Genomic DNA, 14425 nt, shown 5'->3' on the forward strand with positions numbered 1-14425 from the left:
TCACTTTCTGGTGCTCACCCCTGCCTGTGCCCTGGGGGAGCTCAGGTGTACCGTGAGGACTTCAGTGAAGTCCATTTCCTTTGCAGGGATCCCGAGAGCTCCAGCAAGTGCTCACACATCCTATGGGGCACAGCCTCTTCCCTGGACTGGAGGTATGTGCTATCCTGTCACCTCCGAGAACTGTTTCTCCTAGGTGGCAGCCACATTCCCTGAGTCATTTCGTTTTATCTGCACAGCAGCACTGTGGTGTGGGGATAGTGTCATCCCCATTTTGTAGATGAGGAAACTGAGGCCCACCAGAGGAAGCAACTTGCTCCAGGTCACATCTTATGATGGCTGTGCGGGAGGGAGGCATTGTGACTGAGGGCAGCGCCTGATCTGGACCTGGACCCTGGTTCTGGGCAGAAGAGGGGGCTGGTTGTCCAAAACAGGCCCTCCCAGATCTTCAAGGCTCCCGAGGGCCTGGGGTCTCACACTGTTACTTTAGAAAGAACTATACTTTTATTGGAGGATAGATCAAAGAAGTCATTTACAAAATGCCTTTTGTTTTCAAAGCACAGCTTTTCATAAAAAGCAACGTCCACCTTTAATACATGCTCGAGTACACAGCTGCGTGTTGAGGGGCCGCCCAGCTCTCGTTTAGAAGTCCTCGTCTGAGTCGTCCTCGGCCCAACGGCACACCTTCGCAGGCCCGGGGCTGGCCCGAGTGCCCGCGGGGGTGGGGGACGGGGCAGGGGCCAGGTTCACCCAGCCGGGCCCTCGGGGCAGCGTGTGGCTTTCTTTCAGTCTGGTGATGCGGTAGTTCTCGTAGTGGACGTTGTGGGTGATGTCCTTCAGGTCTTGGAGGTGGGAGCTGGGAGATGGGCGGCAGGTCAGCAGGGTAGGCCGTGGGCATCCCCCAGGCCCCCCACAGCCTCCCGGGTTCCCCACTGGCTCACCAGATGAGCAGGTCTCTCAGGAGGGGGAACTCGCAGTGGGCCATGTTCTCCACTGGAAGACACGGCACCAAACCCTGAGTGTGCGCTCTGCTTGGTGCTCTGCCCTTGGCCAGCATTGAGTAAGCGCCTGCTGTATGCTGCACCCCCCACCCCCCGCCACTGCCTGCCCCTCCCCACCTTTCTGTGTTAACCCACCTCCCGTTCATTCACTCATTCGTTGCTGCGTCCCCAGCCCTTGGTACAGGTGGCTCCTGTAAACAGCTGTTGAGTCACAGGACTTTCCTCTGCCCCTTCAGGTGCCCCCCCCCCCACCCCACACGTTTCCTTCTCTGTGCGTCCCCACTTGTCCTTGTCTGGCCACCTCTGTGGGCACAAGGAGCTTGTTGGTCCCACTTTCACTGTATCCCTTCAGGAACTGCACGTAGTGCGCCCAGCACATAGTAGGCCCACAATAAATTCTGGTGAATGAATAGGGTGCCTCCTGGGTGCCAGGTTTCAATGCAAAGTGGTGGTTCTTCCCCCTCCACCCACCCTACGAGGCTGACGATTTCATGATGCCCGTTTGACTGTGAGGAAACTGACGGAGTTGGGTATCTTGCCCGGGGCCACCCAGAAGCACAAAGGAACTTGCTCCCAGGTCTGTCTGTTTTCCGGCTCTGGGCTTAAACCCCCACCGGGCTCTCTGGTGGGTGTAAGGATGGCAAGGGCAAGAGGCCAAGCCTCGCTTTTCAATCTGTTCTCCCTGAGCCCTCCCTAGGGTCCCTGAACTGACCTTCAATGATGCCCCACTTCGTCTTCCGGCCCAGGACACACCTCCCGTTCACCATGTGCTCTCGGTCGGCCCCGACCACAGCGAAGGGGATCCGCTCCTGCAGGGAGGAGACAAGATGGGAGGGTTGGCCCCACTGGGGACGTGGAGAGAGAGGTATGAACCCTCAGGATGCTGCCCTTTGTGGGGACAGCAAGTGGCAGGAGGAGCACAGATGTCTGAAGTCGGAGGGCACAGACTCTGATCAGTGCTTTGGCTTCCTCATCTGTAAAGTGGGAGACGCGATAGCACCGATGCAGGGCTCTGAATATTTGGGAAGGGCTTAGCATGATGAAGGGCTTAGCAGAACAAGTCTTGGAAACCAACGGTTACTCAGAGTACATTAGTGATGTCAATTCCGTTCATGTCCTATCTCTTACCTGTGAAACAGGAAAAGCGATCACCTTGAACCATTATTATAAGGTTAAAAGAGACAATTTTGCACTATAATTTGAGGATACATACACCCCTATGTTCATGGCAGCACTGTTTACAATAGCTAAGACAGGGAAACAGCTTAATACCCTTGACAGATGAATGGATAAAGACGATGTGGGGTGTGTATACACACACACACACACTCCTCACACACGCACACTGGAATATTACTCAGGCATAAAAAGAATGAAGCAATGCCGTATCATACTAAATGAAGTAAGTCAGAAAGAGAAAGACAAATACCATGTAATATCACTTATATGTGGAATCCAAAATATGACGCAAATGAACCTACCTAGGAAACAGACTCACAGATGTAGAACACAGAGCTGCGGTTACTAAGGGGAAGGAGGGTGGGGGAGGGGTGGGGTGGGAGTTTGCATTAGCAGATGCAAACTATTATATAAAAAACTATTATATTAAAACAAGGTCCTACTGTATACCACAAGGAACTGTATTCAATATCCTGTAACCATAATGGAAAATTATATGTGTAACTGAATCATTTTACTGTAAACCAGAAACTAACACAACACTGTAAATCAATGATACTTCAATAAAAGAAATTTGAAAGAGAGAGAGAACATTGTAAGCCAGGGGCTGGCAACCTATGGCTCCTGGACTAAAGCAGTCAAATTCATGGGCATACAGCCCTGGCCATTCATTTACTCTTGTCTATTTTGCTTTCACACTACTTTGGGAGAGCAGAGTAATTGCAGCAAAGTCTAAAATACCATTGTCTGGCCCTTCACCCCCCCAAAAAAAAGTTTGCTACCAAAAAAAAAGTTTCTAAGCCCTTTTGTAATTCTAGTTTCTTACTTGTTCATGGCTAGAAAGTGAAAATGAAAGTCGCTCAGTCATGTCTGACTCTTTGCAATCCCGTGGACTGTAGACTGTAGTCCATGGGATTCTCCAGGCCAGAATACTGGAGTGGGTAGCCTTTCCCTTCTCCAGGGGATCTTCCCAACCCAGGGATCAAACTCAGGTCTCCCGCATTGTGGGCGGATTCTTAACCAGCTGAGCCACAAGGGAAGCCCAAGAATACTGGAGTGGGTAGCCCCCTATCCCTTCTCCAGCGGATCTTTCCAACCCAGGAATCGAACCGGGGTCTCCTTCATTGCAGGTAGATTCTTTACCAACTGAGCTACTAGGGAAGCCCATTCATGGCTGCAAATGGAGATTAGGCTCTCAAGTGCAGTATGGGGATTTGTTTTTATTTCTAAGAATTAGGCTGTGATGGGAAATAAATAGATGCTAATAATAATAACTATGTGTTGGAGACTTCCCTGGTGGTCCAGGGGCTGAGACTCCAAGCTCTCAACGCAGGGGACCGGATCTGATGCCTGGCTGGGGAATTAGATCCCACATACCACAACTAGGAGTTCCTGTGAGGCAACTAAGACCCGGAGCAGCCACATAAAAATAAATAAATATTTTAAAAATAGCTATCTGTTGCACACTTATTATGCACCAGCCAGTATTCGACCCTCGACAGATGTTATATGTCTGGATGATTTATTGAGAGGTTAATTTGAAAAACTTTTCTTTATTCCCCCAGCTCTAATCCAGTTGTGACCAGGCTGCTGTCTTTGCTGGCCTTGGGACAGAAAGTGGAAGGTCAAAGCTCTTTGAATCTTTCACAGGAAATACTGTTCATTGCTCCAGTGGGGAGCGGAAAAAGAGACTGTGTGGAGAAATTGGGGGCCAGACAGGAAGCAAGGCTTCCATGTACAGATGTGCAGTTTGTGCACTGCACAAAGGCAACTCAGCACGAGGCTGTGTAGGGCGGAATCCCATGCACATTCCTGTCTGTGGAGGCTGCTCCTGCCTTTTTCTAATCCGAGCAAAAGTACTGTGTAAGTTAGCGGGGTCCCTCGGGGAGGCAGTGGAGGCCAGGTGTCTATGGATGAAGAATCCCAGGCCTCACCCAGGTGCTTTTTAGGAACAAGACAGACTGACTTTGAATGTACCACAAAGACAGGGAGACTGGGGCTTGGACGTGGAATTCGGTTGCTTCAGGGAAAATGAAGATATGAGTTATTTCCTTCCTTCCTTCCATCCCTTTCATTCTTTCTCTCTCTCTCCCTCTCTTTCTTTCTTTCTACAACTTTATTGAGATATAATTTACACACTATAATATTCTTCCCTTTAGAGGTTCAGTTCAGTATACTCACAAGATTGTGTAACCATCACCACAATCTAACTCCAGGGCGCTTTCATCACCCCAAATGAAAGCCTGAACCCTTTAGCAGTCACTCCGCATCTCCCCGTAAACCTTCTAGCCCCTGGAAACCACAAATCTATTTTCTATCTCTGTAGATTTTTCCATCCTGGACATTTCATGTAACAGAATCATATAACACATGGCGTTTGTGTCTGACTTCTTTCATTTAACATCACGTTTTCAAGGTTTATCCACATTGCAGAATCTATCAGAACTTTATTCCGTTTGATGGCTAAGGAATATTCCCTTGTATGGATAGACCACATTTGTCTGTCCATTCACAGGTTAACGGACATTTAGATTGTCTCCACTTTTTATTACAGATCATTCTAAATGTTCTGTTATGTGAACATTTGTGTATGAGTTTTTATATCAAAATAGGTTTGCATTTATTTTTTTCTCTTTTTGGTCTTAAAATGCCATAAGGTTTCCATTTCTTTTGAGAGTGGAATTGTTGGGCCATATTGTAACAGTGTTTAACCTTTGAAGAACTGCCAGACTATTTTCCGGAAGTGGCTGCACCATTTGACATTCCCACAAGCAGTGTGTGAAAGTTCTGGTTTCTCCACACCCTCACTAACACTTGTCATTGTCTTTTTCTTTTGCCATGCCTTGTGGGATCTTAGTTCCCTGACCAGGGGATGAACCCACGTCCCCTGCATTGGAAGCATGAGTCTTAACCAATGAATGGCAAGGGAAGTCTCTATGCATTTTGACTTCTCTTGCGGCGAACAGGGTCCCGGGTCAGCAGGCTTAAGTAGTTGTGGTACTTGGGCTCAGTAGTTGCGGCTCCCGGGCTCTAAGTGCAGACTCAGTAGTTGTGGCACATGGGCTTGCTCCGTGGTATGTGGGATCTTCCCAGACCAGGGATTGAACCCGTCTTCTGCATTGGTAGGCAGATTCTTTACCACCAGGGAAGCTCCTCGTCCATTTTTAAATTGAGCTATTTGTCTTTTATTGTTGGCTTGTAAGAGTTCTTTTTTTTTTTTTTTTGTAATTTATTTTTGTCTGCATGGGTCTTCGTTGCTTTGTGCCAGCTTTCTCTAGTTGGGGCAAGCAGGGGCTACTCTCTAGCTGTGGTGCACGGGCTTCTGATTGCTGTGGCTTCTCTTGTTGCAGAGCTCAGGCTCTGGGACATGCTGGCTTCAGTGGTTGTGGCTCATGGGCTCAACATCTGTGACTCATGGGCTCTAACGCATGGGCCCAGTACTTGTGGTGCACGGGTTTAGTTGCCCTGGGGGATCAAACCCACGTCCCATGCCCTGCAAGGCAGATTCTCAACCACTGAACCACCAGGGAAGTCCCACCTGTCTTTTAGTGTTGATCTGTAACAGTTCTTTTTATATTCAAGATACACATCCCTTATCAAATATATCATTTGAGAACATTTTCTTCCATTCTGGGTGTTGTTGATATGACCAATTTCTTGCTCACCTTGTTTGCACGTGGAGATTTGTGTCTGCCAGAAATACATGAACTTTCCCCAAGTTGCAGAGAGACAAATCTTCAGATGGAAAGAATGAATGGACAGCACATCACCCAGACACAGTCCCACCAGCCTCCCCACCTCAGATGGCCTCCTACCCGGATCTTGCTGTTGAGGATCTTGTCATTGACGTCCTCGTCAAAGGACTTCTGAGGGTATACCTCGATGCTGTGAGTCTTCAGGTCATCCTGGATCTGCAGACCACACACAGATGACCTCAGCCTACTCTAAGGTGAACTCTGCCCCCTCCACCCCACCACTGACCCCAGACTCATTCCCAGGCGCCCAGATCACCCTGTGCCTGAAGGCCTCTCGCTCCTCAATGGTCAGGCTGTCGGCCCGGGCTATCACGGGCACCACGTTCACAGCCCGGCAGAGCCGCTGCAGGAACTCAAGATCCAGGGGCCTCAGGCTGCTCAGGTGGGGCAGCGATGGTGGTGAGGGCATGATGAGCGGGTGCCAGCCCACGCCCATGCCAGGGTCCCTTCCTCCTCCGCCCGCTGGCTCAGCCACCTCACCAGTGCCCGGTGGGCGGCACAAAGTATATGCAGCAGTGCACTCGCGTGTCGGGGATGTGCCGCTGGCGGGTGATGAGGATCTCCTCTTGCAGGTACCGCTCGTACTGCTCATTGATATAGCCCAGGATGGGGTCCCAGCTGGGGCGGGAGATGGCCCAGCCTCAGAAACTTGCCGGGAGTCCCCCACCCCCACCCCCTAGGTCCTCTGGGTGTTCTGCCCTTACAGGGCTTCCCTGTACAGATGAGCAGTCTGTGCACTGCACAAAGGCAACCCACCATGAGGCTGTGTAGGGGTGAATCCCATGCAGGCTCCTGTCTGTGAAGGATGCTACTGCTTTTTTCCAATTCAAGCAAAAGAGCTGTGTAGGTTAGCAGGGTCCCTTGGGGAAGGGGTGGAGGCCAGGTGTCTATGGATGAAGAATCCCAGGCCTCACCCAGGTGCTTGTGTGAATGTGTTTCACTCCTTGAGATCCTAAAACAACTCTGGACGGGGGATGTCATCATCCCCAAGTTACAAAAAAGGAAGCCCAGGCTCAGAGAGCATCTGCAGCCAGGCCCAGGTTGTACACCCGGCAAGTAGTTTAACCCAGGGGTCCTGATTCTGGAGTGTGGGCTTCTATTGCCTTGCCATACTCATCAGCGATGCCTTCATCAGAGAGCTAAGAGCAAGCTAAGACCTTTACATACTTGACTCCCAGTGATCCTGGGAGAAGGACTGCACACACCCGTTGTACAGGTGAATAAACTGAGCCTCAAAGATGCCACATCCAGGTGGCTTCAGGCCTGATGTTTCCTGGAGACTGGAGGGGCGGGGGCCAGGGTAGCCAGGGCTTGGCCCTCCCTGCCTCCCCTGAGGACTCACCACTTGTCATTGTTGATTTGGTCCCCAAAGCCAGGTGTGTCGGTCACGGTCAGCTTAAGCTTCACACCATTCTCCTCGATGACTGTGGGGAAGAGTGGAGAGGCAGAGAGTGGGCCTGGGTGGGTGGGGTGGGGATGGGTGATGGGGGGCTCACTCACCGTGAGTCACAGAGTGCAGCTGCAGCGTCTGGGGCATGGGTACCCCCAGACCCGGCATCGTGGACTTCCATATCTTGGACTTGAAGAGCGTGTTCACCATTGTGGACTTGCCCAGCCCGCTCTGTCCTGCAAGTAACCACAGAGCAGCAACAACAGCAGAAGGGCTAGGCATGTTTCTGAAACTCTCAAATAAACTCTTTCAGAAAGTCAACCGTTTTTAAAGTATAACATAAACACAGAAAAGCATGTATTATCCTAAGTCTCCAGCTCAATGCCTTCCCCATTTTTTATTGAGGCAGAAACAAAGTAAAACGTTATTTTTAAATAAAATATAAGATTATATAAAATATAAATAAATAAAAATTATTTTACTCATATAATAAAAACTAATATTAACAACTGAAAGTGTACAGTTCAGGGGCACTGAGTGCGTTCACAGTGCTGTGCAAACACCATCTCTCTCTAGCGCCAAAACATTTTCATCAACCCAACAAAAATGCTACATCCATTAGTCACACACTCCCCAGTCACTAATCTGCGTTCTATCCATGGATTTGCCTATTGTGTACATACTTCTTTTTTCCCCTTTTTCTTCTGGCCATGCTGTGCAGCTTGTGGGGTCTTATTTCCCCAACCAGGGCTCGAACCCACGCCCTCGTCACTGAAACCGCTGAGTCCTAACCACAGGCCCTCCAGGGAATGCCCTGGGTGCTTCATATAAATGGGATCATGCAGTACTTGTCCTTTGGTATCAGGTTGCTCCCACTCAGCATAATGCTTTCAGGCTCATCCACACTGTAGCATGCACCATGACTTCCTACTTTTTCATGGCTGAATAATACTCCACCGGATGGGTAGACCACACTGCATTTATCCATTCCTCTGCGGGTGGGCAGGTCAATGCCTTTTTACAAATGAAACAACTGATAGACGCAGCACCAGGTGAAGAGACAGAACACGTGGTTCTACCCAAGACCACTCCTGTCACATCTCTGTTAACAGCCCCAGGGATGGCCACTATCCAGACTTGCACCATCAAGGAGCAGCTCTGCCCACCCACCGTCTACTTGGGAATCACACAGCACGTGCTCTTTCGTCTCTGGCTTCTCTTGGTGAGATTCCCTCATGCTGAATATTCCCTGACTATTCAGTGGAAGGACTGATGCTGAAGCTCCAATACTTTGGCCACCTGATGCAAAGAGCCAACTTGTTGGAAAAGACCCTGATGCTGGGAAAGATTGAGGGCAGGAGGAGAAGAGAGTGACAGAGGATGAGATGGTTGGATGGCATCACCGACTCAATGGACATGAGTGTGAGCAAACTCCGGGAGGAGGTGAAGGACAGGGAAGCCAGGCGTCCTGCAGTCCATGGGGTCATAAAGAGTCAAACATGACTGAGTGACTGAAAAACGACAATCTCCATGCTGTCTGTACTTGTAGATGGTCCATCCTCCCTGCTGTGCTGGCTTCTCAATTCCATGGACCTTGTCCTGCAGTAGGAAACATCCTATGTCACAGGGCAGGATGCACGTTTGTATCTATAGCTGAAATTGTCCTTTGGGCTTCGATATTCAGAGTCGGAGCTACCCTTGGCTATTGTTACCGGCAATCCGGTCACGCACCAATCTGTACCAAGGTGTACTGTCAGTCTAAAGGAACAAACCATATTTTGAAAACTTGATATAATAACAGGAATGCAGACAATCTTGTGGACGTTTTCTATGTATTATATGCCAAGATGGGAGTGTTTTTGGAATGTATTGGGTTAAGTAAAAGAGATGATTAAAATCAACCTCTCCCATTTCTCTTTTTTTAAAGGAAGCTACTAGGAAATTTAAAATTATGGATGTGACTCCCATGACATTTCTATTGGGTGCCCCCTTCTTAGAATAATACGCTTCTTTGGTGCTATACATCTGACATTTTATGTTCCATTGCATCCAGTTTGTTTTGTGAGAAGTGTAGTTTTCTTTTTTTAACTGTCTTTTTTTTTTTTTAATATTGATTTACTTTTTTGGCTGTACTGTGTGGCAAGTGGGATCTTAGTTCCCCAACCAGGAATGGAACGTGGTGGGCCCCTTGCATTGGGAGCTTGGAGTCTTAACCATTGGACCACCAGGGAAGTCAGAGAAGTATAGCTTTTGACCTACCAAATTTTGCATGTATAAAAATGCAATTCCAGGTCAGCTGACCCATGGGGAGCCTCCTAGATGGCAGGCACTGTGCTAAACCCCAAGAGGAAACTGAGGCAGCGAGAGGTCAGGGGCCCAGGTCACACGCTGGTGGGCATTAAATCCTGGGACCACCATCTAAGTCTGCGTGTCCCCACTTCCTGCCACACACAGCCTCCCCTTTTCATGTTTTGATTGGGTTTACTCGGGGCTTCTTGGGTGATTTTTGTCTTTTCATGACTCAGCGTTTCCCTCTTCTCCACCTACCACACCCCTTTGAGGTACAACTGTCAGGACCATTTTACAGATGGGGAGACTGAGGCTCCGAGAGGTGACACGTCCAGACCCACAGGGTGGTATCCGTGGCTCAGTCCTCCTATGAGCCCTGACCCCTTACTCACCCACCACCATGATGTTGAACTCAAACCCTATCTTCATGGCCTTGATCTTGAGTTGGTCCAGCACAGCCTCGATGCCCACGTAACCAAGCCTTTCGCAGGAGAAGGTCCTCGGGCTGGAGGCCCGTGATGAACTGGGCGAGGGGGACTGCCTCAAGGGGTCCATGGGGCCAAGGAATGACGATGCCTGTCATCTGGGTCAGGGTGGGGAGAAGGGGGTTGCTGGGGTTCCAGAGGGGGACCATCTGAATTCTCATCTCTGAACCCTGACTCCTGAGACCTGCTCCCAGACATTCCCATGCTTCACATCCCCTGACCTATGTACCCAGCTAAGTCCCCATGGCCCATGGAGCTTGGCAAGGGGTGCCTGGAGGCGTTGCCTCTCAAGGGAGACTGAATCCCTTTTCTGAGATGCACCAGCCCCAGGAATCTGTCCCTCCCCCACCCTTGGCCCAGGCAGGCTCCCGCGGCTGTGTGGCCAGCCTGGCAAAAGCCAGGGGCTGGACCCGCGGAGGGGACACAGAGGGAGAGAGGCAGCCTTGTGTGGCACCTGGTGGCCTGGGGTCCCTGGTGTGTGTGGTGAGGGGGAGGGGACAGGTGACAGTTAACTGAAGAATCTGAGCTCCACCTGCTTCCCCTGAACCCCCCGCCCCAGGGCTCCGCTGCAGCAGGGGGCCGGGGGCAGGGACAGGTAAGCCACACCTCCGGGCCCTTTTGGGCCAGTACCCTGTAACCCTCACAATGACACCAGCCTGGTTCTACAGACAGGAAGCCAGGGCCCCAGGGCAACTCCCTTGCTCAAGGTCACTGGTAAGAGGCACAGCGGAACTGCCCCCGGTTCCTCTGGCTTCCAAGATCATGTCCTTAAACCACTCTGTCAGGGAAGGAAACCCGTGACCAGAAGACAGCGGAAAGCACACCTGTGTGTGTGTTTTCTTTGGCCTGTCCATTGCTGGTGTCATTCTGTCAACACGCTCTGTGTTGTGTCTGTGTTAACAACTGTTCTAGAAGCCTTAGGATGTTAACCTGTCAATGGTCTTCACGGGAGTAAGTGTTGTTACTAGACCTGCGCGTGTTAAGTCGTTTCAGCTGTGTCTGACTTGGCAACCCTATGGACTGTAGCCCATCGCTCCTCTGTCCGTGGGATTCTCCAGGTAAGAGCACTGGAGTGGGCTGCCTTGCCCTCCTCCAGGGGGTCTTTCCGACCCAGGGACTGAATGTGCTCAGCTCTTATGTCTCCTGCATTGGCAGGCAGGCAGGTTCTTTACCACTAGTGCCACCTGGGAAGCCCCAGCTTACATAAGGGTCCAGAGAGTGGTTCGAGGTCACACAGTGAGGAGGTGGCAGAACTGGGAGCTGTGTCCACTTGCTCACCTCTACAGTCTCTCTTCTTGCTCACATCAATGTCTAGATTTCTGGCATATCTCACCTACTGATGGACCGACACATCGCTGACTCAATGGACATGAGTTTGAGCAAGCTCCGGGGGATGAAGGGCAGGGAAGCCTGGTGTGCTGCAGTCCATGGCGTCACAAAGATTCGGATACGAATTAGCAACTGAGCAGCAAAGAGATTTATAATCCCTGGCAACTCTGGGTCCAGCCTACAGCTGACTCAAGCTGCCCTCTTTATTAACTTTTTATTTATTTATTTTTTGGCCATGCTGCATGGCTTGCAGGGTCTTAGTTCCATGACTGGGGATTGAACTCAGGTCCTGGCAATGAACTCGCTGAGCCCTAACCACTGGGCCTCCAGGGAAGTCCCTCGCTGCCCTCTTTAGACGGGCTACATGCTCTCCAGTTTGCCACAGTCCTCACCTCTCCCTAATGCCTCCCCAATTAGATCCTTCTCATAATAAATCTGCCTCACTCAGTTCTCTCTTGCCTATTTTCTGGCACCTGAGTCTCTAAGCCACAAGCAATCTTCTGTCTCAGATGTATGCAAATGTTTTCTGTAAAAAAGCCAGATAGTATAGATTTTAAGTTCTGCACATCAGAAGATCTCTGTTGCAACTGCTCTTCGACTCCACTGTCACGGTGCAACGGCAGCCACAGCAGAAGGTCAGGCATGGATGTGTGCCAGTCAGACCATTTACAGGAGCAGGTGGTGGCTTGTCGTGCCTATTCTTCTCACTGAGACTCAGCCCCTCTGCCCGACCCACTCGCCTCCACTGTCTGGAGCCCCAGCAGCCTCTGTCCCTGCCTGCCTGCCTGCCTTGTCTTCTGCTCCCCTACCATCCACACATCTGAAGACAGAGGCTTAAATGTCACCTTCAGGGCCTGGAGGACAGGAGTGGGGCTGGTTGGGGCCTGGGGCAGAGCCTGCCCAGAACACAATGCTGCTCCCGCTGGAGAACTCCCTCAAGCTACAACGGACGCCACAGCTAGCGGGACCCGGCGAGCCTGGCCTCCTCCTCCTCCCCACAGAGGAGGATGATCTGTGCCGATGACCCAACAGCGCCGCTGACATGGGGACCCACCCGGCACAGGAGGAGAATCTGCCTCTAGGAATAAGGCAATCAGCGTCTCTGCCCAGAAAACACTTTCTGTGGCAGTGTCACATGTGAGTGATGTGGGAATTCTGGTGGGAAGACGCCCACAGGGACCACTCAAGGCACTGGGCTTTGTGGACTGGGGAAAGAATGTTAGTCGTTCAGTTGTGTCTGTCTCTGCGACCTCGTGGACTGCAGCCCGCCAAGTGCCTCTGTCCATGGGATTCTGCAGGTAAGAATACAGGAATGGGTAGACATTCCCTTCTCCAGGGGATCTTCCCCACTCAGGGATCGAACATCGCATTGCAGGCAGATTCTTTACCATCTGGGCCACCAGGGAAGCCCCACAGGGACTGGGGAAAGCTGAGGGCAAAGTGATCAGAGCAGAGGGCAGAGGGCAGGTGAGCCCAGCGTATCCAAAGAACCAAGACTGGAGGGGATCGCACGCACAGGTGGGGTGAGTAACACGTGGCCATTTAGTGCGAGTTTTCTACTGCGATCATTGTGCCAAGGGAGCATGTATCAATTACTGCATTCAACCCTCACAGAGGCCCGAGGGGGGACATCTCCACACACCTCATTTAAGACGAGGAAACTGAGACAGAGAGGGGTTGGGGCTGGGCCTCCGGTCACACATGGGTGGGTGTTAGGGCTGGGAACAGGACCCCAGTCTGGGGTCTGACTAGTTAGAAATGTGTCCTGCTGTGGCCTGTCCCCAATCATCGCTCTGCTTGGATCTTGGTGGGGGGTGGGGGCTGTACTGATAATTTTTTGTCTTTTGATGACTCAAGAGTACCTCAGATTTTCTTTAATGAAAATAAATAAATGAAGCACCTGGAGATCTAGACAGGAAGACTGAGGGTCAGCGGGGAGAGGAGAAGACAGTAGCCCCTGCCTAACTGGCCAGGCCAAGGGGTGGACAGGGACCACTGTTGTTAACCTCCCCTCCTTGCTTTTTTTTTTCAATTGAGGTAAAATCCACAGAACATAAAATTACCCGCTAGCCATTTTAACTTGCACAGATCTGTGGTATTTGCTGCATTCACAATGCTGCAGAGCTACCACCCCTATCCAACTCCATGACATGTTCACCACCCCAAAAGGGAATTCCATCACCACTAAGCACCCCCTCCCCAACCCCTGCCCTAGACCTCGGCAAACAGTACTTTCTGTCTCTATGGATTCCCTTCCTCTGGACATTTCCTGTAAATGTAATCATGTACGGTGTGGCCTTTTCTGTCTGGCTTCTTCCACCCGTCTTTCCAACGTTCCCTCACTTTGTAGTGTGTGTTGGTTGGGGCCTCATTCCTTTCCAGGGCTGAATAATATTCAATTACATGGAGAGACCCTGGGTGCATGTTCAGTCACTTCAGTCGTGTCCGACTCTTTGTGACCCTGAGGACTGCAGCCCGCCAGGCTCCTCTGTCCATGTAATAATACTCTGTCCGGGTAATAATACTGGAGTGAGTTGCCATGCCCTCCTCCAGGGCATTTTCCTGACCCAGGGATCAAACTCGAGTCTGCCTGCATTTCCTGCATTGCAGGCGGATTCTTTACCCAATGAGACACCTGGGAAGCCCACGGAGTGACCACGTTGTGTTTATTCATCCATCAGTTAGCAGATATTTTGGGGGTGTTTCCACTTTGGGGCTACTGTGAAAAATGATGCTGTGAACATTTGCATACAAGTTCCTGTGTGGATGTGGAGTGGAGTGGAGTTGAACTGTCAGGTCCTGACAACTCCATGCGTAACTTTTCAAGGAACCGGCGGAAACTGGTTTCTACAGTGGCTGCATCCCTTCCGTTTTGCACCAGAATAGTCATTTCAAAGCTACCGCTCCTGGGCAACACCAATCTGAGATCTCAGAATGGGATAGGGGTGGGGATGGAGGGTTTAAGACAAGGATCCCAGCACAGGAGACTCTGTTATGGTG

The 14425-nt window shown here is 50.7% G+C and overlaps 1 protein-coding gene across 2 annotated transcripts; it reads right to left on the reverse strand.

Moving 5' to 3' along the window:
* Nucleotides 1–639: 639 nt before the first annotated feature.
* Nucleotides 640–10166, reverse strand: SEPTIN12 (septin 12). 2 transcript variants are annotated; one of them, XM_040256190.1, is made up of 9 exons: nt 10004–10166; nt 7433–7558; nt 7275–7356; nt 6413–6550; nt 6189–6306; nt 5993–6088; nt 1711–1807; nt 939–990; nt 640–853 (listed from the first exon to the last, which is right to left on the reverse strand). In XM_040256190.1, the coding sequence occupies exons 1-9, from the start codon at nt 10164–10166 to the stop codon at nt 640–642; spliced, it is 1086 nt and encodes a 361-aa protein (XP_040112124.1). The 2 variants fall into 2 exon arrangements, with proteins under 2 accessions (XP_040112124.1, XP_040112133.1); XM_040256199.1 differs by lacking the exon at nt 6413–6550.
* Between the last annotated feature and the right edge of the window lie 4259 nt (nt 10167–14425).

The sequence above is a fragment of the Oryx dammah genome, unplaced genomic scaffold, assembly GCF_014754425.2.
Source record: "Oryx dammah isolate SB20612 unplaced genomic scaffold, SCBI_Odam_1.1 HiC_scaffold_2, whole genome shotgun sequence".
Taxonomy (NCBI): Eukaryota; Metazoa; Chordata; class Mammalia; order Artiodactyla; family Bovidae; genus Oryx; species Oryx dammah.